Genomic DNA, 23,610 nt, shown 5'->3' with positions numbered 1-23,610 from the left:
CTTAATGAGGTCACCAGTAACCCTGCCCTGCCCCCCAAGCCTGGTGGACCTCTGCTGACACTGTGCTCTGGGGGTCTTCCCAGTCCAGTGGGAAAGCAGACACAAAAGGAGGTTAATACAATACAGGATGAAGAGGTCTCATTTATACCATATGAGACTCAGAGGCTGGAGCTTAGGGCTGTCAGGGAAGGCTTCGTGGAGGAGGTGACATTTGAGCTGGTATTAGAGCCAGAGTAGAAATTCTGTGAAGCAGATAAGGGAGAAGGGCTTCAATTTTGATTATTTCTATAGACTTTGCATTATTGGTGCTGTTCAGAATAGGATCTTTAAAAACTGTATTTTATTGCTGGCATATAGGAATATTATTGAATTTTGTATATTAATATTGGAACAATCTTCAAAGGCTTAGAGGTGCCTGGGGAAGCCCGGCCTCTTTGGGGAAAAGACAAGAGTTTGTTGAGAGATGGGGCAGTGCTGTTTGAGTTGGTGAGTGCTCCTGAACGGGGTTGCGGGGGCAATCACCAGTAATGGGGGTGATCCAGGAAGATTTCCAGAAGAGGTGGGATGGGAACTGGCCTTGAAGCATGGAGACGATTTGGGTAGGGTGGGAAGGGGAGAGCAAAGTGGAAGGTGAGTAGGGAAACGACATTTGTATTTAGCATTCCCACTACTTATCTGCCAGGCACTTGGTTAGTACATTGAGTACTTTTTACTATATTTACTTTTCCTGACAGCCTTGCTAGGTAGAAAACGATACCCCCGTTTTACAGATGAGAAAACTGAGGCTCAGGAAACTTAAGTGACTTAGATGAGCTGGACAGCCTAATCTCTGAGCCTCCATGCTTTCAGTGTCTCTCTGCTGCCATATATACGAAACAGGTTTATTGAGATATAATTCACATACCATACAGTTTAGGTTGTACAGTTCAGTGGTTTGAGTATATTCACAGAGCTGTGCAACTATTACCACATCCAATTTTAGAACATTTGCATTACTCCAACAAAGAAGCTCCTCACCCCTTAGTTGCCATCCCTCAATACCCCCAGCCCTAGGTAACCACTAGTCTACTTTCTGTCTCTGTACATTTGCCTGTTCTGGACATTTCATATAAATGGCCTCATACAATGTATTGTCCTTGGTGACTGGCTTCTTTCACTTACCATAATGTTTTCAAGGCCTGTCTATGTTGTAGTATATATTGATACTTCATTTCTTTTTATTGCCAAGCAATATTCCTTTTTATGGATATAAACATTTTGCTTATCCATTCGTCTGTGGGTGGACACATGGGTTGTTTCCACTTTTTGGCTATTACGCATAATGCTGCTGTGAACATTCATGTGTACTGTTTTGTGTGGACACGTGGTTTCATTTTTCCCAGGTATATACCCAGGAGTGGAATTGCTGGGTCATACAATAACTAGGTTTAACCATTCGAGGAACTGCCAGACTGTTCTCCACAGAGGCTTCCCTGCTACCTCTTAGACAGACCTGTCTTCAGAGTGACAGGATGGGGAAGAAGGTCAAACCACAAAGTCTGTGTGAATTGCCTGTTTTCAAAGAAGTAGACTATTATAAAGTACTCTTAAGACCCTGGCTTCGCCGTTGAGTCTGATGATCCTGGAGGGGCTTGTGGATCCTTCAGGGCCTCAAGCACACGGCTGTGAGTGCTGGTCATCAGAGCTCTGTCTTCTGCATTCCAGCTAGCAGGCTGTGCTGTTAGAGAAGGTGCTAGAATAAGCCGTTAGGTTCAGTGTGTGAGACTGGGACACAGTGTGTGTGTCCCAGTGTGATGAATGGTGATGAAGGCTCTTGGAGGAGGGACGGCAGGGTCTTGAGCCTGGCACAGGGGAGGCAGGTAAGGAGACAGAGGAGGCCGGGAGGAGAGACAGGGTCGCGTCTGTGGGGTTTGGGGCAAGTCCATGGGCAGCTGTGGCTGCTAACTCCGGTCTTTGTCCTTTGGCTGCAGACCTGGCCGAGTGCAAGCTGGTTTCCTTCCCCATTGGCATCTACAAGATCCTGCGAAATGTCACCGACCAGATCCACCTCATCACGCTGGCCAACAACGAGCTCAAGTCCCTCACCAGCAAGTTCATGACCACGTTCCGTCAGCTCCAAGGTAGGCCCTGGTCAGCTGAGGCCAGGAGGGCATGCTGACCCTCATCCTTCAGGCTCCGACCCTGTCTGGGGAATGTCACCAGGGCTAGTCCCCAGTCAGCTAGTCTCAGGAAATCATTCCCAAGGGGAGGCTCTAAGGGTGGACCTGTGTTCTCTGGAAATCTCTAAGTGCCACTCCTGCCTCTAGCTGACTGTGAATCAGATTGACTCATGGTCAAGGGTGTGGGTCCCGGAGTGATTCTCTTGTTTTGAACAGACCAGTAGGGTATTTGGGGTCCTGCAGCTCAGGAGTAGTTATTTTTCGGTAGACTTGAGCGAGCCCCCTTCTGACCGCCATGCCCCAACCCCCCTGCAACCTAGCATTGTTCTCCCATGTTGCTTTCTCAGTTCAGGAGTGACAGACGCCAGGGCTGTTGTTTCCTGTGCTGTGCACACGTACAGCAAGCAGACACGGGTGCTCGGCAGGGAGGTGGGCAGGAGGCTGGCAGGTTGAAATGGCTCCTCCAGGTAGACAAGCAGGCGGCAGTGCCCGCTCTCCACTCTCCAGGTAGCCCCTCCATCCTTCTGCAAGAGTCCACGGCCACTCTGTGACCCGTGGGATGGAGTTGCAGCCTGGGCGCTTGGTGTGTGTTCGTGAAATGGTGGGGTGGGAGAATTGGGGAGGGCACAGGGGGCACAGGGGAAGTGATTCCTGCCTTCTGGAATTCTCTGTCTGATAGGGGCCTGAAAGGAGTCTAAGAGCCTGTTTAGAGAAACCAATATGTAAAATGCTGATGGAACCTGCGGGACTTGAGGAGCATATTTCATGCAGCTTCCCACAGGAGGTGCGAGCGCTGGGTGGAATCAGGAGGGGAGGGGGGAGGGGTGAATTGGCAGACCCAGTCCAGGGAGAGGAAGCGGCTCTCGGACAGCGGCTCAGGAGGGAGCTACAGGCGGGACCTAGACTGGGCGCAAACACCAGGGCAAGCAGGAGGGATTGGTCTGTGTTGTCGTTTCTGACCGAAGCTCACAAAGCTCATTGCGTTCGTGCCTAAAAAGCTAAAGTGCTTATGTTGGGGTGGAGGGGATCCCAGGGCAAGACGTGTTTCCCCAGGGGCACCTGTGGGTGCTTTTGACCAGGCTCACTTTTCCCGTCCTTCTTTTTCTGGTGGCTGCTTCTTTACACAGGTGAGACGGGTCCTCCCAGCTGCCGGGGCCCTTGGACCAGCAGCTCTCGGCCTGGCTGAAATTAGAATTAACTGAGGAGTTTTTCTACAAACAGCATTGCCTTGGCTCTACCCCAAGACCAGTTGAATCAGAATGTCTGGGTGTGGGCCTGGGCCTAGGCATCTGTTAACATCAATATCAGTCGTTCTAAAGTGCCGGCAGTCAAGATTGAGACCATAGTTCAGGGGTTATAAACACCAACGCCTAAGAGACTGGCATGTAGGTAATGAGTGACTCAGATTGGGCATGGGACAAGAGGGAGTGGTGGGGACTGTGGCCCCTGGTACGTGCCCTACTCAGCTTCTGCCAGACGTGCCACGGGTTTGTTCTGGTAGTTTTATTCAATTGAAGCTGGAAAGGTGGATATTTATGTAAATTTTATCCATTTTTACTTAATTTTTATTTTAATCTGGAAGCCAATAGAACACATTTTGCAAGCTAGACTTAGCCTGTGGGCCACCAGTTGGGAGAATCTCCCATAAAATATTAGAGCTGTCACTGCCATCTCACCTCACGGGTGGAGAAGGAAGGTCAGGGCGAGAAGGCACTTGTCCAGGCTGTCAGAGCCGTACACCCAGGTCACCCACCCTGAAGCCAGGGCTACCTTTCCAGGCCACCTGCATGAGCCCAAGGGCCTGGAGAGGACTTGACATGGCAGTGCCTTGTGGGATAAGTAAGTAAGCCGTCTCCAGGGACACAGCAGCGAGTGTGGGAGAAACACACTTAGGGCCCCTGGATTCGTGATGCATCATGATACCCTTCCATCAGAAGTCTGTTCAAGAATGCCGTTTGAACCCCCTCCTGTGCTCTGGTGGCTCCTGGCTCCCCCCACGCCACCTCCGATTACAAAGGCAAGGCTGCCATGTGCCCAGTAATTGGATTTCACAGAGGCAGCCGTGGACGAGGTTGGTGACCAGGCAAGGAGGGGCTGGAGCTGAGAGACCCACCTGGCTCTGGACCCCAGCCTTTGTTGTGGTTTCTCTTTCAAGTAAAAAAACCCTCTCCTTTTATGTGTGAAGAGGAGACTGGAGTAGGCTGTGCTGGGCTCCGCACTGCCTGCTAGCGTCGTCTTCTGGATTCTTGACAGAGCGGGTGGGCTGCCTTGGTGCTGGGGAGAGAGCCACCTGCTTGCTCCCTGCCTGCCAAGTTGTCTCCTGTGGGTACCCTGGGGACTTTCTGCTGCTGGGGTCACGGCCGCCTCAGAGTTGGGTGGTCTTTAATTACATCCCCTTGATATCCTTCACCCGTCTTATGGCGGGAAAAATGGAATCTGTCGAAAGGGCACATCGGTTCTGCGGAGAGTGGATCCTGAGGTCTGGCTGTGGCTCCTCTGGCCCCTCTCCTCCTGTGTTCCCATCTCCCCACTTCCTCCAGATGCAAGTCATTCAGCTCTTCCTATTGAGTGTGTCCTGGGCCTGCCAGGCCAGAGGTGTGTAAGACACACCTGCAGAAATAGACAAAGACCACCCAAATGAGAACCAGCAGAGGCTGTTCATTCAGAGTTTGCTCTAGCCAGGGAGTCAGCCACTGTCACTTGCATTTGGCAGAGACTCAAAGGCAGGCAGAGGAATGGGAAAGCTTCGTAGTGGATGAAAGGGAGAAGGCTTCAGGTGGGCCTGATGGCAGGCTATTGGCCTGGGGAAGCTGGAGGCGGGCGGGCCAGCCAGCAGCAGGGCATCCTATGGGATTGGTTAGGATGCGCATCTGGCTGTCTCTGGTTGGTCCTGAGTGGGATGTTGGGACAAAAATTTAGGGAAACTGTCAGTTAGTAATCAAGTCCCAGCCATTTGGGGCCAACTGTTACAGGGGGTATTCTTTGGCTTCCAGGATTTTCGATGGAGATAGTAGTCTGACTTCCTACAAGCCTGACTTACAGAAGACTAGCTTCCTGGGCTGGCTGCTTTACTAATGGTTTGTTTTCTTGGGCAGGATGCTTCAGGTTATGAGTCCCAGTTCTATTTTTATACTTGGTCTGGCCATCGTCTGTGTGTATATTCAGTCTCTCACAGCCTGCCTTTCAACTCAATTCATTAGTTCATCCTGAGCGTCTGTTTAGGGCCGGCGTGAGCATGAACAGGTAATAACAGGAAAGCCCAAATTCGCTGGGCACTTAGCCCCCGCCAGCTCCACACTGAGGGTTTTACACACATCATCTCATCTAATCCTCATAGCACCGACGTCTGGGAAGGATAAGGAAACCAAGACCTAGACCTGGTCCTTGAGGAGCCCACAGTCTCTCAGGGAGGCAGGTGTAGGAGCAGACAACCACTTTATAATGTGAGGGCACATTTACTCAAAGTCTGGTGACTCTGTGAGGTCAGTCCTCTTACTATCTTTGTTTTACATGAGGAAACTGCAGCACAGAGAGCTTAAGTGACTTGCCTGAGGTCACACAGTGAGAGAGAATAGGGTCAGGACTGGGGGTCCAGATCCAGAGCTCCTTTATAAACTACTAATGGGAGTGAAGTGTACGCACACTTTTGCAACTTGCCCCTTTTACTTAGCAATATATTTTAGGAACTGGTTCACGTTGGTAGAGTGAGAGCCACCTATCCTTTTCATGGGGGCAGAATGGCTAACACTTCATTTTAGTCTGTCCCAGACTCCTCGGTTAGAAGAGTTTTCTCACCCCTTCCCTCTGTCCACCCAAGGAGTGGATGTGGCTTTCGGAAACTTCACTTCTTTCCCCTCTGTTCCCCGTGGGCAGCAACTGTCTCTGTGTGAAGAGCCTGCAGTGCTGAGTATGGGCCACTTGAAGGACAATTGTTCCACGTGACCCACTGACTCTGCCCTGCAGGAGGGCCCTTGCAGGTGGGAAAGTAATTGCTCATTGATGCAGTGTCGCAGCCAAGGTGCTGATTGACCCTCAGTGGGCAGGTATTTTTGGAGTTGGCACATTCCTTTGCTACCAGGCTGCGTAATTACTGCAGGCCAGCCTCATCTGTCCCTTAATGTAATCAGCTGGCCTTGTCTCTCCGCTGGGGTCAGTCTGAGGCCTCTGAGTCAGCCCTGACAATTGTCCAAGATAAGGATGATGAGGAAGTAATAAGGGGAACTTGGGGAAGGAGAGATCCATTTAGCAGACTCCAGAAACCACAGTTCAGAAGGGATTATAAATAAGGGGATGTCATGCCTGGCTGCTGTCAGGCTGGGGACAGTCCTGGGAGTGGGATGGAGTAAGGTCTTCTCCCAGAGACCCTGTCCATCCTGGGAGCCTAGGTTGTTTGACTCTGAACCTTGGTGTAAGAGGGCAGGAAGAAACATCTGGAGCTCCCCTAATACAGCCACACACACCCCCCTCTGCCCTGCGACAAGAGGGCAGTGAGACCCTGGGCATAATTGTGAAAGTCTGATTGACTTTCCTCCAAGCCATATGTCCCAGCGGCATCTACCTTCTCTTATTTTATCTTTTGATTCCTGCCTCTAATTATAGCTTTCAGGTTTTTTTTCCACAAAAAGCTCCATAATCCAGTAATTAAGTCTCATAGATCTTGTACCCCTCTAACAGAAACAGTGCTTTTACTTTTCAAAGATTATCCTTTTCGTGTTCAAGCATAGGGCTGAGCGTGTAGTGGGTGCTTAATACATATCTGTATTGTGCAGCACGTCCTGCTTTTCACGACACTCTCAACTCATTCTCACAGCCCTGCTGTAAATGGGCAGGGAGGACCTTCTCATGGAGGCTGTCCAGGGAGAGGATGGGCCCAAGGACACATGATGAGTTAGATCAGAACCAGGTCATCCTGGTTTTTCCCCCATCATTCATTCACCACTAAATAAGCAGGGATTTGCTGAGTATCTACCCCGAGGACAGGTGCTGCAGGGATTAGAGGTGCAAAACCGGAAAAAGCAGGTGGCCGGAATGGCCCACTTCTCTTGGGGAGGCTGGCTGGGGTTCACATCCTGGTTTGGAGGTTGGGAGAGGAAGGTCAGATTAACTGGGGGAGAGGTTGGGGTTTGTGTGACCTTAGGCAAGTTATTTCATCTCTCTGTAAATTGGAGGTAATGGGTTATAGTAAAATTAAAATGATGATTGCGTGTAAACTCCAGAGAACAAGCACCTGGAGCCATAGTGCCGCTCATTAGATGTTAGCCATTATTATTCGTCTTTGGTCTAAGCCCCAGACCCGGCACGGCTGGGTATCAGTTGACACTGCCTTTCCAGAGCAGATCTGGGCTCCCTTTGAAGCTCAGTAATGGAAAGCTCTCCCTTCCTTCCCAATTTCAACACGGCCCCTCTGATTACCCTAATGCAGTCAAGGAGCTGAACACCAAGGGTGCAAGCCTTGCCTGCCCAGCCATGACTCCCTCTGCGCCTTTTGCTTCTCAGAAGTGCTTCTGAGCTGGGGACGAGGCCGCCTTTCAGGCAGGTTCAGCTCCTCCTCCTTGCAGCTGAGCATCTCCTTAGAGCCTGCTGCTGAAGAAGGGCTGGACTTCCGAGAGCAGCCTTCCCTGGGAAACGAGATGCTGGGCAGGGGCATGATTTTGTATCCGCAAGTCTCAATCTTGAGAGTAGTGATCTCCAGAGAAGGATACACAAAGCAATGACTTGGAAAGCTGCCTCAGCTTTACTGAGTAAAAAAAGCAGTTCTCAAAAGAGTATATAGTCTATGATTCCATTTGTTTTTTAAAAACAATATCCGTCCATCCATCCATCCATAAGCATGTACATAGAAAAATATAGAAGAATGAATACCAAACAACAATGGTTCTGGGGGGGAAAACACACAGGATTTTCATTTTCCTGTATTCCATATTTTTGTGATGTCTCTGTTTTTACAGTGAGCATGCATTGCTTTTATAAGTAGAAAATGCATTTAAAGTGAAACAAACTGCATCAGTCAGGATAGGCCAGTTTTACATTAGGAACAAATAATTTCAAATCTCAGTGGCTTCAAAAAACAAAATCTTGTATTTACAGTTGGGATGGCATTGGGTTTCTGTTATGGTTATTGGCACTGTTCACGTGCCTGAGGGCTAGGCGACCTGCTGCCTTCAGTGGTGATGGAGGACTGGACCTGAATTTTCTCAAGAAGATAACTCAGCACAAACAAGGCCCAGGAGGGCTATGCACAGAGTGGGGAAAATATTAAATCAGTGAAAACAAAAATCTCCCTTGGTGATAACAAATTTCGGCAAGAGCATCTAATTTTAAGCAGCGCATCTTTCTGAAGCTTCTCCAAGACAAACCAGCTGCAAACATTGTCCATGGTAGCTAGCTGAGCAGCCTTGTGTGTGTCAGGGTGTGGAGAATCAGTAAGTGGCATGGATAAAATTGCGGACCTGGGAGCCACACTGGCCTGAGGTCAGAACCTGGCTCTGCCATTTCTAATGTCCTGATCTGTAAAACGGGATCCATTCTACGCAACTTCAGTGGGTCATCGTAAGGATTAAGTTGAGGTAAAACATGGTTAAACACTGAAAGGAGGGTACTAGCGTGTGGTGGGTGCTCAAGAGGGTTTACTCTCTCTGTCATTCTGTAGCAGGTCCCCCGTGTAGTCGTGTCCAGACCCTGCCTGCTCCTCCCGAGAACACTGACCTGAGGAATCCAGACAGAGCTTGTCAGGAGGATCCATTGTACTTTTGGGATGGACCACCTAGTGAGCAAATAGTCTGTAATGTGATAGGAGTGAAAGTTGCCCTTTTCCAGAATGGGGTCCAACCAGATGGAATCAAGCCGGAAAGTCATGAGGGGCAAAAGAGCTCCAGAAGAAGAGTCCGCTGTTCAGAGTGGTTCTTGAGCCAAACACTTCTGGAGCAGGAATGCCTTGTTTGGCTTGGACTTTTAATTAACCTCACTGGGCGAGGGAGCAGTCTTGGCTTTCTGACACCTGGGGTGTCAGAAGGTAGTGAGTTGACGCTGGTTTGTAAAGCTTGGAAGATTAAGTCTCCCATGGGTCCGTCAGGCTCTGAGCCTGGGCAGAAAGGGTCCCTGCCCTCCTGCTTCTCCCTCAACCCTGAGAGGAGTGGATGTGATCATACAAAAGCCTCAGGATAATGTTCATTGTAGCCTCACACAAGGGCAGGAGATTTGCAGAGCCTTTGAGTCATGAATGCAGCAAGACAGAGACATATAGAAAAGCTATTGAACAGCAGGGAAAGAAACCTGGGAGGCCACACTGAGCTTTCATTAAAATGATAGCAGTTAGATGAAAAGCTTTTCTGTTTCCCAACTGTGGAGATGCCCCCCGGCTGATTCCAGGCACATCTCCCCAGCAAGATGTGCAGACTGGGCTTCACATGGAAGTGTTTTCGGCCTCCCCCAGAGACTCTGCTTCCTGAAGGTTCCACCCAGCCCTGCCCTGATGTTGGTGTCTGGATGGACCCCTCCCCAGCCCCACTTTCCTGAGGAAATGGGACTGTCATTCCATTCCCCACTTCCCTCCCTTATCTGTGAATCTCAGGGAACATGGGGAACTGCTAGGTGCGTGTGCCCTGAGGCAGGTTACTTGACCTCTGTGAGCCTCAGTGCTCTCATCCATAAATTGGGAGAGAAATTTGTTGGGAGGATTATATGAGATTTCATGAACGACTAATACATTGCCTGGGACATAGCATCACTCGTTAAATATTCACACCTGCCTCTCCTGTTGCCTCTGTCACCAGCCCCTTTGTCCCATGTTTTGTGACCAGCATCGAGTCATCCAGGTCATCCCAATCCTGGCTTCCCTGCCACCTGGTGGTGTGATCTTGGGCAAATTGCTTAACCTCTCTGAGCCACCATTTCTGGTTCTGTCAAATGGAGCAGAATAAGACAAATCTCGCAGAGCTGTTCTGAGGATCAGATGAGACACTTAGCATCAGCTCCTGGCAGTGTGTGGGACTCAGAGTAGGCCCCCCCAAAAAGAAAAAGAGAGCTCTTGTTACTACTTCTTTATGGGGTGCAGAACCATGCAGGAGTCCAGCAAGATGATGTTGTGTGACTTCTCCTGTGATGTGTCTCTTTGCTCGAGATCATCCCAGAGGACGTTCCAGGGCAGCCAGGGCACAGACCCAGGTGTGAGTGCTGGACCTGCAGGAGCAGAGAGCTGCAGGCGCCTGATCACAAAGGGCCTTGATTGCCTAGGGAGGAGGCCTTGGGGAGCCACTGAAGGTTTGTGAGCTCAGGGCTGCGCTCATGAGGTTAAATAGGTCCCACTGTGCAGCGTTGATTGGAGAGGGGCTGGAGGCAGGAAGCCAGGGAGGAGGCTGCCAGAGTGGTCCAGGTCAGAGGGACCGCTTCTGTCCTAAGGATGTGTTTGGGGGGAACAAAATCGAGAGGCAAGCCTGATTGAGCTGCAGTAAGGAAAGCCTCTCTGGTCATTCTGGATGCCTCAGTTCAAGGATGTGATGGTCCCTAAACCAGCCTTAGGAATGACCCCAGATGTGCCACCCTGAGCAGGGGTGAGAGACCTCTGCTGGGCAGAGCCTTCCATTCGAAAGCCAACAGCAGGGAGCCCAGCTGGAATGATGGGTGGCAGTGGTAGGGGTTACCCCTCCTGTTGCATTAATATGGAGTTCGCCCCTTGGGGGGCTTCCTTCCTTGCCGCCTTCCTGGCCCAGGAGGCCAGCAGTCACTGTGGTCTCTGGGTTGCTCCCCTTCCCCCTCTCCTTACTCTTCCTCCCCACCTGGCAGAGCTCCACCTGGAAGGGAACTTCCTGCAGGACCTCCCCAACGAGGTCAGCACCCTACGGCACCTCAAGGCCATCGACCTGTCCCGGAACCAGTTCCACGACTTCCCTGAGCAGCTCACCACCCTGCCTGCGCTGGAGACCATCAATCTGGAGGAGAACGAGATCGTGGGTGAGTGGACCCAGCCCACCAGGCCCCTCACCTCCCTGTATCTGCAGAGCCTCCCCTGAGCTCCCTTTCCTGAGTGAGGTTCACAGGGCCTCACAGGGCACAAGGCGTGGGCCTCTGGACTCAGAGTTTCATAGACAAGAGCGCAAGGTTGTGCTTTCTGGTCTGAGATTCCCGAGTACAGGGCACTGAGCCTAGGATGGTAACCATTACGAGGCCCTGCCACCTGCCGGGGGCCAGGTCAGACACTTGCTTTCACCTGGCAGGTAGGAGGTCTTGGCTTTCCCCACAGCGAGCCCTGAACTGGCTGGGCCACCTTGTGCCACAGGCTCTCCCTCTCGCGTCGCCATCTGCCGGCCTCAGCTGCCTCTGCGACCCTTCAGCTGGGACCCTCTATGCATTGACTCCTGGCAGAGTTCCCGACTCTCCCTCCCTGGCGTCACAGTGAGCTCTTTGCCATTATTAAGCAGGAGCCACTAGGCAAAGGTGTTCAGAACAGTGTCTCTGTGCCTTCCAGTACAGATATGCTCCCCCCAGGGAACCCAGAGGGTCTTCCCGTCTGGGTTGGAGACGTGCCTCCTGCAAACAGCAGATCCCAGGGAGCTGGGTTCCTCTGAGGTGGAGGAGGGGTTCCTTTCTTCCTTTTGTAGCAGTTACACGCCTGTCGGTCTCATCAGGACCTGAGCACCTCTGCAACTGCTGTCTGACCTCCCCAGAGAGAGCCCGGCACTCACAGGGTTCCTTTTGCGCTCCTCCTCCTCGGCTCCTTCTGCAGCTGCCTTGGGGGGCTCCGGAAGCCCATCTCCAGCCCCATTTCGTCCTCTCTCACGTTGCCTCTAATGTTGATGGTTAATAATAACCCCCTTCAATTATGCTTTTATTTTCGTAAGCTCTTTCACAGCCATTATGCCATTTGATTAAAAGGAAGAGGTCTCTAGTGGTTTGGAGCTGCTTGATGAAGAGCAGCCTGCCTTGTGCGCCGGCGAGCGTCCCTTCTATCGGGGCTGCTGCCTGCAGGGCCCTGGGCCTGGCTGAGTGGGAGGTGGGACCAGCTAAGCTCTGAACTTCTGGGTCCATCCTTTTAGAGATGAGTAAACTGAGGCTCAGGGAGGTTATGAGAGAGCATCGGGTGGCACAGTGAGACCACAGAAGTGCCAGGATAAGAATACATGATTCTAAAACTCAGCCCTGTGCCTGGAGTGGGGTTCCCTTGCCTGGCCTCTGGGAAGGCCCTGGGGGTGGGCTCTGGGTCAGTCTTGCCTCCCAAGACCAGGATCACTGAGTGGCTGGCCCCTGCGTTGGCCCGCCTGGTCACCTGGGCCCTTGTTCTGTCTTTAAGCGGAAGGAGCATGCCCAGAAGTGCCTTTTCACTGCGCAGTTCTTCCTCCTGTGCTGTCCTGACCACCCGGGGTCTCGCCCTGAGCTCTTCATTCGCAGCCAGGCTCTCCTTGCTGGGCCCTTCCTCCTCCGTCTCTTGTTCTTTGAGGCCATTCCTGATGCCTCCACCTCCTTCTGCTGCTTATCTAAATGGGGCAGTAACCAAGCAGGGGCTACTTCAGGCTGATACCAAGACCAGAGCTGGGTGGGTAGCTGCAGGCAGGCAGGTCAGGACAAGTATTGGCCATTGGCTTCCCCACTTCCTAACTGCAGCTTTGAAAGACTCACATCCCCTTCTCTGAGCTTCAGCTCTTCTCAGCTTTCAAATGGAGGTTCTCCCCACCCTCCCCAACCCCCCACCCCAGAAGGTGGCTTCCCCGCACCCCCAGCCGGGGAACTGGGTGAGTGGTCTATGCTGGCTGCAGTACAAGAGGTGACTCTCCCCAAAGTGGGAAGTACAGGGTGGCACAGATTCCCTCATCTTTCCCCTCCCACAAGGCTGACAACACTCCTTAGCAGCAACAGCTCCCAGAGCAGAGATCGGCTGTTTTGACTTCTTCTTTTGTACACGTATCTCTACCTTTCTGCAGAGTGACAGTAATAACTCTACACATGGAAGCATCTTACAGCTTACCAAGAGTGCTCGTGTGCAGGCCCAAGGCAACAGGGTGATCATCCCATTTGACAGATGTAAAGACTGAGGCACTAAGACATTCCCCCAGCCTTCATGGTCAAGTGTCTGTTGCACACCTGGCCAGGTAAAAGAGACATCAGCCACTGGGCTGTGTGTCTCAGTCAGTTCAGTCTGTGACAGAGCCCCCTGCTGCCAAGCCTGGGCTAGGCCTGGGGGACATGGAGATGTCGGGGACTGCCCCTGCCTTCTAGTTTTCCCCAAGTGTCCAGCGGCTCCTCGAGGTGCTTGGCTGACCCCAGGGCCTGCTCCATTGAAGGATGCCTGGGTGCTCTCCCCCAGCCAGGTGGAAAGAGGGGCACACGGCGGCAGCTATTGTTCCCTTGCAGGAGGGTCCTCACTTTTATTTTCTACCTGTCTCCCGTCCATCCTAGTTACTTGGATGGCTTTCTAACTCCCAAACCAGTGGAAGGCCGGGCCACAGCCTTCGCAGCCCAATTGGAGGGAAGGGAGCCGTAGTCACAGTGAAGAAGGTGAGGGCTGAAAAGTCCTTCATTATGGAAATAGCTTTGCACTCTTCACCAGTTGTAGCCGATCTCCTGCAGGAGCTCATTGGGATAATTGTAGTTGGAGCTTAGGATGCCTTAAGAGTGGCTTATTTTTCCCCTTTAGAGCCCTCAGAGAGGATTGGAAAATTTTTTAAAAATCGTTTTTTAAAGAAATAAATTGGAGATGCATGAGTTGCCTTAAAGCTTTAGTTCAGTAAGTAGAGAACAAGCAGCTCTGAAGCAAGCCCCCAGGTGCATCCGAAGGAGCCTCTGAAGGGACCTGCTCAAAAGATGCCTCCAGCCTGGCCTCAGGAAGGCCTGGAAGTTGCCGAGGGCGGCAGCAGCATCTTGTTTCTGAACAGTGCCGCTGCCCAGTCTTCCTCCACTCTCTGGACCACGATGCAGGGAGAGGAGAGAGGGCTCCGGTCCATGGAGGGGAGAAGGCACAGGACCTCATCAGGGTATGCAGGCTGGGAGAGGCAGGGACACTGCCCTCTGTTTTCTGGTCCAACCGCCGGTGGGCAGGGTTGGGAGGGTGCCCATCCTTGGTGCTCACCAGTAGCTGAATGCCCTCAGGTCGAGGATCTGGGTTAGCACGTGGCGGCCTCGTGGCTGCCGCCGTGTACGGACAGTCCTCCAGCCCGTGTGTGTGATGTGGCCTCCCTGTGCTCTCACCTCTGGAGCCATCTGCTCCCCACCCCCACCCAGCATGAGCGTGGCGTCTGCATACAGCGGGCGCGCAGTTGGTCGGGAGCGCAGTACAGAGCGGGAATTCCAAAGGCTCCAAGGCCCTCCGAAATGACTGACACATAATAGGGCAGGTTGTTTCGAGTTGCCAGCTATGACCCACTAATAAGTTGTGAAACCAGCGTGTGCTGGAGTACATCACCTGTAGCATGGTACATACTGCTTTGCGACTTTTTATTTTAGTTTTGCTATGTACCCGCACAGATATAGGTACTGGGTCATGCTGTAAAATGTTTTTTTTTTTCTTTTTTTTTTTTTTGGCCTCACCACGCAGCTTGCGGGATCTTAGTTCCCTGATCAGGGATCAAACCCACACCCTCGGCAGTGAAAGCGCAGAGTCCTAACCACTGGACCTCCAGGGAATTCCTAAAATGAATTTCTTACAGTGAGTCATGATGAAAAAATATTGAAAGCCGCTTCCATGAGTTTTCCCACAGAGACTTGGGGTCTGTGCTCAGCCAGCCAGCTCCCTGTCCTTCAGCTCTCACCCCTCAACTACGCCGCACTCTTCCCGCCTCTCATCTCCACCCGCGTCTCTGTCCATCGTGGTCGCCACCACTGCATCCTCAGGGTGACTGGATGGTGAGGGTGTCGTGAGGATGGGCAGTGATGCCTCGGCTAAGGGGATGAGCTCTCCTCTCACCCGAGTGTGGAGCCAGGTAGATGACAGGTTCAATGCCGTCTGACTCTTTATCTCCACCCCATCCCACCTCAGCCACCCTGCACGGCCAAGCTCTCAGTCCAGAAGTCCTGCCTCATGTCTTAACCATTTTCTCTGCCTTTGTCCTAACCCCCTGAGTCTGTAGGTCTGGGCCTGGTACAGATGAACAGGAAGTGGTGCAGGTCACAGGCCTCTCCTCCACCACCCACCCCCCCACAAGCTGGGCCCTGGCACACACATAGCAAGTGCCCCCATCCAGATGGGAGGCTTCCTGGGTCCCTGGGGACAAACCTGCCAGGCACTTCCGAGAGGGAGAAAAGGGTTTGTAGCTTAGAGTATTTATTCTGACAACAGTGACTTACAAGTTTCTGGGATATGGGATGGTCCTTATATTTTCCAAACCAGAAGGAGCCTCTGGTATACGGAAGCTTCTGAGTGTGTATGAACAAGACTGCTTGGGGAGAGAGAGTCTCTGCAGAAATAGGGGCGACAGAGATGAATGAGATGCAGGCCCTGACCTTAAAGCTGCTTACAGGCTGTAGGGAAAGTCTGAGTGGGAGCGGAGAGTAAGCTACAAGGTAAGACAAGGTCAGAAGTGCTGAGGAGCCAAGGGAAGGCTCCCAGGCAGAGGGTGGCTGTCCACGTGTCCTTGAGAGGTGGGGTCCCCAGAGAGCCCTGGAAAGGCTTTGCAGGAGGTAGAAGCATTTAGTCTGTGAGCGGTGACGTGGGCAGAAGATGGGTCACCCATCCTGTTAAAACCAGGGAGTCAGTTCTTTACCCCAGCAGCCATCACACAGGCCTTGAAGGTGGGTGCGGGAGCAGCGTTCACTCCTAAGACCTTAACGATTACTCGATGCTGCAGAGCAGTTCAACACGTTCCTGGAACACGTGGGGTGAAGGGGAGACCGAGTACTGATATTTCGGAGACTTCATTTTGCTTAAGCAGGAGACCGTTTTGGTTAAGCTAGAATTTAACTTTCCGTCACCCTCAATTCGCTGGGTGTTTTACCCCGTGCAACCACTGTTCCAGAAAGAGCGAGAGATCATAGGGAAACAAAAGCTTGTTAAGAATTTAACAAATAGAGCAATAGCACTCTTAAAAGGAAAAGTACAGGTATCCCCTGCTTTTCGAAAGTTTGCTTTACACCACTTCACTTTTACGAAAGACCTGCACTGGTACCTGTTTTCGCTAATCAAGGAAATCCGAAGAGGATTTTCACTTTTATGAAAAAATAGGAAAAGCGCAAATCGCATTCAGCGTTTATTTTGCAGCGAGTGTTAACAGAGGAAGTTTGTGCCCCGAGCAGAGAGAGTGGCCCTGCCAAGCTCCTTCCCCAGAACCACATCTCAGCATCAAGCCGCCATGTGCTTTATCTCAGTTTATTTTCTTTGTCCGTTAATAAGATGTGTCCTAAGGTAACTGCTTCTTCACTTTATGCCATTTCTGCTTACGAAAGCTTTTATAGGAATGCTCTACTTTCAGATAGCGGGGGACATCTGTACCTGTATCACGTAGGGATGCTTTGGGCTGCATTTACTTAATTCTGTGTTCACACAGTTTCACTTCTTACTGTCAAGGCCAATAGTTCTCAGAGTGGGGGGGGTCCCAGGACCAGCAGCAGCATCTGAGAACTTGTTAGAAATACATATTCTTAGGCCCCTCCCCAGACCTCCTCAATCAGAAACTGGGGGAGTGGGGGCAGACAGCAATTTGAGCATCTGTTTGTTTTTGTTTTTTTTTTTTCGGCTGTGCCACTTGGCTTATGGGATCTCAGTTCCGGACCAGGGACTGAACCCGGGCCACGGCAGTGAAAGCGCCGAGTCCTAACCACTGGGCCACCAGGGAATTCCCTAGCAGTTAGTTTTAATAAGTTCCCCCCCAGGTGATGCGGACGCATGCTGAAGTTCGAGAACCCCTGTCGAGGCTCTGGCTTCTCAAAGTGTCATCCACAGACCAGCAATAGTGCGGGCATCACCTGGGAACCTGTTAGAAATTCAGAACCTCAGGCTCCACCTCCAACCTCCTGAAAATCAGAACCTGTACCTGAGCAAGACCCCCAAGTGCTTTCTATGCACAGCAGGGCCTGAGAAGCGCAGGGCCTTTTCCTAAAGCACCAGGTGCCACCTCCGGGCAGCTGACTGTGCTAATGGCCGCACCGTCCTCCCAAGCACAACTGCTCCTTTAAGCCTCACAAATTCCTCAGGGTACCCAAGGTTTCCACAAAGTACAGGACCCTTGTCCCCTGGGCTACAAGGATGGTTTGGGGGCACTGTGGAGACTTAGAGGGAGCACACCTGGCCCAAGGGGGCACCTGCACCCCTGCCACAGCCCAGTGTATCACTGGGGGCCCAGGCCCTGTATCACAGCAACTTCTCCCTTCTCTGGGCAGGCGGGGGAGGGGCAGATCCCTCCAGGGAGCCACAGCTTCACTCTGGTCTCCATCAATAGAAGAGATTCTCCAGGATATCCTCCCTTAGCCTGGGGCACAAATGCCCACTAGGACCTCAGGATCGCCCTTCCCTGACATTGACATCACTGTGCCACCCTGTTTCACAGACTAAATCGATCAGCATCACAGGGGCAGAGAGATGTGGCTTTATTTCACTTTGGGGCTCTACCAAGCTGCCCCTTAGTGAGAGGTTCTGCTGGCTGTCTTTGCTGTTGGAACTCTCCTGTGGCTGGGGGCATGAGCCACAAGCACTGAGTACCAAGTACTGAGTGAGTGGTACACGAGGAAGCTGGGCTGGGGAGGGCTTCCCGGGGAGCGGGAGTGAGCGGGACTTGGTCCTATTGTTCCGCATCACACCCCCTCTGTGCCTCTGGGGGGGGGACAGGAGGAGAGTTCTTTCACTGGAGCCCAGAAAATAGTTTTTAAACAGAGGAAACCCTAGGAAAGCAGAAGTAGAAATAATGCTCTGTTTGATCTGAAAAGATAAAATCACACAGACTTCAAAACCAAACAGCTGTGGCTGCTTGACACTGCTCCTCTGTAATCGTCTCATTTAATCTGCTCAGGCCTCTCTTCTGGATAGGGGGCGTTACCTCCACTTGACGGCTAAGGGAGAGGCTCAGAGAGATTAAGCAGACGGCACAGGGGCCTGGTGGAGGCAGGATTTGAACCCAGGTCTTTGGCACGCCTGGGCCCACGTGTCTTTGGTGTTCCGGAGCCTGCCATGTCTTCATGTGACGGGAGAGGAGGGTGTGGATGGCGCCTGGGGCAGCAGGTTGGGTGCCACACGTCTGGTAGCACCGGTAAGCTACTGGCCAGGTCACAAGGGCAGAGTTTTCTTACACTGGCCTCGCTCAGCCCTGGCAGGAGCCCTGCGGTTGCAGAGAAAGGAGCTCTCCCTGTGAGCGGCCTTTTAGCTGGTATTTACAAGGGGCTGATTGGCAAGCACAATTCCTGTAGCTCCCTGCCTGCCAGAGAAGGCTGTTAGCCCCTAAGACAGGTCAAAGCAGAGAAGGTCTGGGAAGACAATGTCAAACCCCTGACACATTCTTCCTGCCCATCTTGGGCTCCAAGCCCATCTGGGGGGAAATGGATGGATCCCTGGACATTGGGTTTGAATTACCTCCACCACCACCACCACCCCGTCCCGAGCACAGCCAGCTGGCGACAGTCTGAGCCTTTCCCTGCCCTCCAAGCGCTGAATGTCACAGTGCCCAGGGGAAGGTGATTCACCCTCCAAGGTGGCAGCTGCCTGCTTGGCACAGCAGACTCATGCCATCTGCCCAGAACGCCCTTGTCCAGCACCAGCAGAGTGCTGCCCCGTACCCACGGGTAGTGAGCAGTCGGTACAGGCATTGATCGTGAAGCCATCACTAGACACAGTGTAGGAGCGCTTGCTGGCTGTGGAGCCACTTGAGGGAGAGGTTAGGAGTGAGCAAATAGTCTTCAACAGCAATTAGTGCAAATTAGACATGGTCCCCAGACATGGAGGGGAGGGAAGCTCCTGTTGCAGCTCCTGCCCACATGCGTCTGCCAGAAGGGAAGTAGCAAGCCGGGTCTCTGGGCAGAAGACATTTCACACGCTTGGTCTCTGTCCAAATGGCATTCTCTGTGCCAGCCACTGAGTGGTAAAACCTTGATTACCCACAGAACCTCCAGTTCTCCAGGGTGCTGGTAGCACTCTGCTAGTAGCACACAGGTGAACAGCAGGAAAAGTTCTTTGACATTTGCTTAAAACAAAATACTTTCTTGCTCCCTTAGACAAGCCAGTCTAAGGGACTGTCTGTCCCTGTCTCTGTCCAGAGTGCTGGAGAGCAGCCCAGATGCTCTGACTCTCAAAGCTCAGCCTTGCAAGGGCCTTATTCAGGAAGTGAGAGGCTCGCAGGGTCACGAACACGGATTTAGGCATTTGGGAAATGTTCATTCGACAGTTGTCGTTTTTTGATTGAGCAGCTTGCTGTGCGCTAGGCGCTGTGCTGGAGATGGAGATGGACAAAGCCCGCTCCCTGTTCTCACGGGGCTCATGTCATGGTCAGTTACACTAGCTGATACTTAGTGGCCATTTATTTCATATCTGGATCTTCTCTAACCATTTTCAAGTGTGCTCTTATTTAACGCTCACGACAACCTTATGAGGCAGGCACTATTATTCTCCGCAGGTGAGGAAACTGAGGCTCAGGGAAGTTAAGTAACTTGGGCAAGGTCATGCTGCCTGGACAAAACCAGGGTTCCAACCCAGGCAGTCTTGCTCCAGAACCCCAGCTACTGAGGACAGTGCTTTGCATAAGGAGAGACAATTTTTGCATATAGCTGGAGGGAGATTGAAAGCCACAGGAAAGTTATGGCTGGAGCACGTAACTTTGGTTGGAGGGAAACTTCCTTGGGGTGGAGAGAACAGTGTAAGGTGATGAGGCAGGATTCCCTATGCCACGAATGCAGGCAATCAGCCTAGCTCTTGACAGCTCTGCCCCACACAGTGAAGCAGGTGGGCAACATCCTAGGATGGAAATGCTATATGAGTGTTTTCACCAGATTCTCTCATTAAGCCTCACTGGGAAGACCAGTGGTACTCAAACTAGCTGTGCATTCAGATCATCCGGGAGATTTTAAAAACACCTGTGTCCAGGCCATACCCCATGCCAATTAAGTCAGAATCTCTGATGGTGGGTTTGGGGCTTGAAGATTTTTTAAAGCTCCCCGGATGATTCCAATGTGCAGGCAAGATAGAACCATGGAGCTAAACCAGAACCTTCCATCAACAAGCACATTCCATCCCTGAAGAAGCTGTAGCCTCTTTCATCCTTCTCTCAGTGTCTGTTGCGTGTGTGTACGTGTGTAGCTACATCAGGATGAGAAGAGCAGTCAGCCCAGCCGTGAGAGCTGATGGTTGGCTGGGAGGGTGGCAGAGGTGAGCTCTGTGGACTTGCCTCTTTGCTCAGGGTTCCTCTTTCCCACGGACCCTACTGACCCCTGGACCCTGGGCACGGTGGCTCTGCTGCCACAGTGCCCACAAACCTCCCACTTGTGATTTCCCTGTAGCACAGCCCGCTCACCTGGCATTTTCAGAAGGAACTTTATCAATGAGCCAGAGGCAACTGAGAACATGCAGACAGCAAAACAGTGGGCCAGTTCCCAAAGTTCAAGTTTATTCCAAAGAATCCTAGTGTAGGTGGACAGGAGTTGGCCTGAGCTCTGACAGCTTGTGCTCAGGAGCCTGTGGTCCTGCCTGGGCGGACTACTTGACTTGGCTCACCATTACTGGAGGTGCTTGCTCAAGTTCAGTGACCTCACCCTGGTAGCTTGAAATTGGCCATGGTAGGAATATTTACACCACAAAAAATCGGCAAATGCCACAAATCAGGGATGTTTCCTTCCAGGAAGTGGATTGTTAAACATTAGCCAGCACACCACTTCCTTGCCGGTGTGCTGACCACTCCAACCACTTCCCCTCCACCACCACCTTCCACTCATTTTGTTTCTCAGAAGCTGGTTTCCCTGGTGAGGCCCTACCTAATTCACTCCCATCTGGTGCTTATCTTAGGAGCTTTTCTTCTTATTTTTCCAATTATAACGGAGGTCTTATTTCTCTGACAATGATCTTAAGCCTGAGTAGAAAGAGTTGTAAAGTTGGTGGCAGCGACCTTAGGTTCCAAGCATGGAGAAGATTTACAAAGGAACTATTCACGTGTCCGCCCCACCCAGGAGAAGAGCCTGTAGCGGAGGCGATTACTTTTCCATCCCACGCGTCCTTCACCCCTCACTTCCAGACTCTTGCTGTACACACAGCAGATGAGGCAGCTCTAGTCTTCCGTGTGAGTGTTATAGACACACATACCTCCAGCTGTGAGGGAGGGACCGGCAGACACTTCATGGGAGGCCATGGCAAAACTGCCCTTCTTTCCCGAGGCCCTCCCGGAGTATCTAACTGAAGCAGCTGGAGGAGCAGAGCAGCAGGGGAGGGGGGACCTAAGGGGGGAGGGGCGGTGGGCACAGGGGAGCAAAATGGGGAATCTGACTGGGTAGACAAATGCCAGGCTTGGGCCAGGCAATCCGAGTTACTTACTTGGCTGTCTCCAGAGCAGCCAGTAAGGGGACCGTGTTCTGACCCGGCTTTGACTGCACGTCGGATCCGGGCGGGGGAGTGTGCAGGAGGTGGCGGTGCTGGCAGGTGGCCACACTGGGAGCCCATGGGCCCACCTTGTTGGCCAGTCTGAGGTGCAGAGGAGGAGGAAATCACAGTGGGGGCTTTTCTCCCCCTTTGTTTTTCTTTCCCCACAGCCTGCACTTAAGGTTCATTAATGTATTCCCTAAAACACTCTGTGCTCCCCATCCTCTTGACGGGGTGCCCGCCACACTCTCTGCACCTCCTTGGGGAGCGCCGCATGGTCCCTTCTGCCAGCCCCCGTGGCCCCATGAAGCAGAGGACCGTTTAAAGATGGGAGGTGGAGGTTCAGCGGGGTTAGGGGCCTGCCTGAGGTTGCACGACTCCAAGTGGCAGATCCGAGGTCAGGGCCTGGGTCTCTGCCCCATCCACTCCCCCAGCTGGCCTCCCTTTCACCAGAGGACTTAGAACTCCCCGAGCCAAACAGCCTTCCTTGAGGGACTCAGCCTGCAGGACTGTCAAGGGCATGCAGTGTTCTCTGTGCTTCCTGAGCGCAAGGGCTGCTGCTGCTTTCTTCCTGCGTACATCCCCCTGACAACCAGGGCTCGGGCCAGGGCTCTGTGCAGTGGGGGAGCTCGGTCACTGCCCCCACCCCCGGGCTTCTGAAGGGACAGACCCAGCCGTGAGTGTGGCCTGGGAGCCTCCTTGTTACAGGCACAATTCTCTGTCCCGCCAGGTTACCATAGTTTGCCTGCTTGTGTCTTGTGGCATTTCGAGTGGGGCATGAAGCTCAGCTCAGCTCAGCATCCTTGATCTTCGCTGTTGAGGCACCAGGCACCAAGAGCTGTGTCAAGGCTGATGTCAGGCCAGCCTGAATTCTCGAGCACGAATGTGCCCACAGCCCCCTGGGGAGGCTAAGGCAGCCTCCCACGTGCTGCCCACAGGCCTGAGGCACTAGGGCTGGGGCGCTGCCTCTGCATCTGTACCCAGCACCCCAGGTCCCATTGTAAGGAGGCCTCAGGCTCCACGCTCACTGGTCGGGATCCTTTGGGGATTGGAGGCAGAGAAGCTGAAAAATCCTGAAAAATCCGGCATTCTGGCTGGAAGGAGACCACCTGGATCAGAAGTGAGACAGCCAACCTTGTGTAAACTGTTGTGTTGCACCAGCCTGGGCGGCCAACAGGGCACCATGATTTGTTTCTAAGCTGCCAAGGAAGCCGGGGAACTGGGGCCCTAGGCCACCAGGTTGGGGAGCCTCTCATCCCAATTCCAGATGGGACCTTAGATGTCATGGGACTCAGCTCCACCCAAAGCAGGAATCAGAAGTCACTGGTCTCTGCTGGGTTACCTCTGTGCTGGGAAGCTCACTCAGTACCCCTTACCACTTCCCTGGGCCCAGACCCCTCCTCCTCTCAGCCTCCTTTCAGACCATGGGTACCACGCGTATGATGAATCGTGCTCTGAAGCGATCATTTTTATCATCTTGCCTCTAGCTTGTCCCACTGGCATGAAACAAGTTTTCCAGTCAATAGTGCCAATGATTAGTGAAGGGAGGTCAAGCTGACCTTGGAGAAGTAATTTTCTCTAAATACTTCCCACTCTGATTCTGCTTTTATTGATTATTTTAAGCTTCCACAGACATAGGCAGGAGTCTGGGAGGGCTGTCTTCGGTGGGAAGAGGGTTGGATCCATCTCTCATTGTCTGTAATAGTGAAAGCTGGAAACAAACTAAATGTCTAACAGTAGAAACACGAGCCAAAGTGTGATCCCGCCATTCCATGGACTACCACGTGGCCATAATAATGTCACAGACTTGTAACCTGAAAAGATGTTCCCAATGTGTCGTCAAGAAAAGCATGTTATGGCATAGTATCTAGGAGGCCATTTTTGAAACATAGTTGTGTATGCACGCACACACACACACACGCACACGCATGTTTAAAAGTTGGTAAGGCCATGTACCTCACATTAACAGTGATTGGTTCTGCG

General features: G+C 52.3%; 1 protein-coding gene across 1 annotated transcript in view; it reads left to right on the top strand.

Annotated features, from left to right (window-relative positions):
* The window catches only part of LRRC20 (leucine rich repeat containing 20), a 62,725-nt gene that overhangs the window by 31,563 nt on the left and 7,552 nt on the right, over positions 1-23,610 (top strand). The window contains exons 3-4 of the mRNA XM_082407328.1: positions 1,971-2,120; positions 10,941-11,108. Of these exons, the coding sequence (XP_082263454.1) occupies positions 1,971-2,120; positions 10,941-11,108 (318 nt within the window). The remainder of the gene's footprint in view (positions 1-1,970; positions 2,121-10,940; positions 11,109-23,610) is intronic.

The sequence above is a fragment of the Balaenoptera borealis genome (assembly GCF_965194805.1).
Source record: "Balaenoptera borealis genome assembly, chromosome: 10".
Lineage (NCBI taxonomy): Eukaryota > Metazoa > Chordata > Mammalia > Artiodactyla > Balaenopteridae > Balaenoptera > Balaenoptera borealis.
This window is presented reverse-complemented; position numbering and strand designations above follow the sequence as displayed.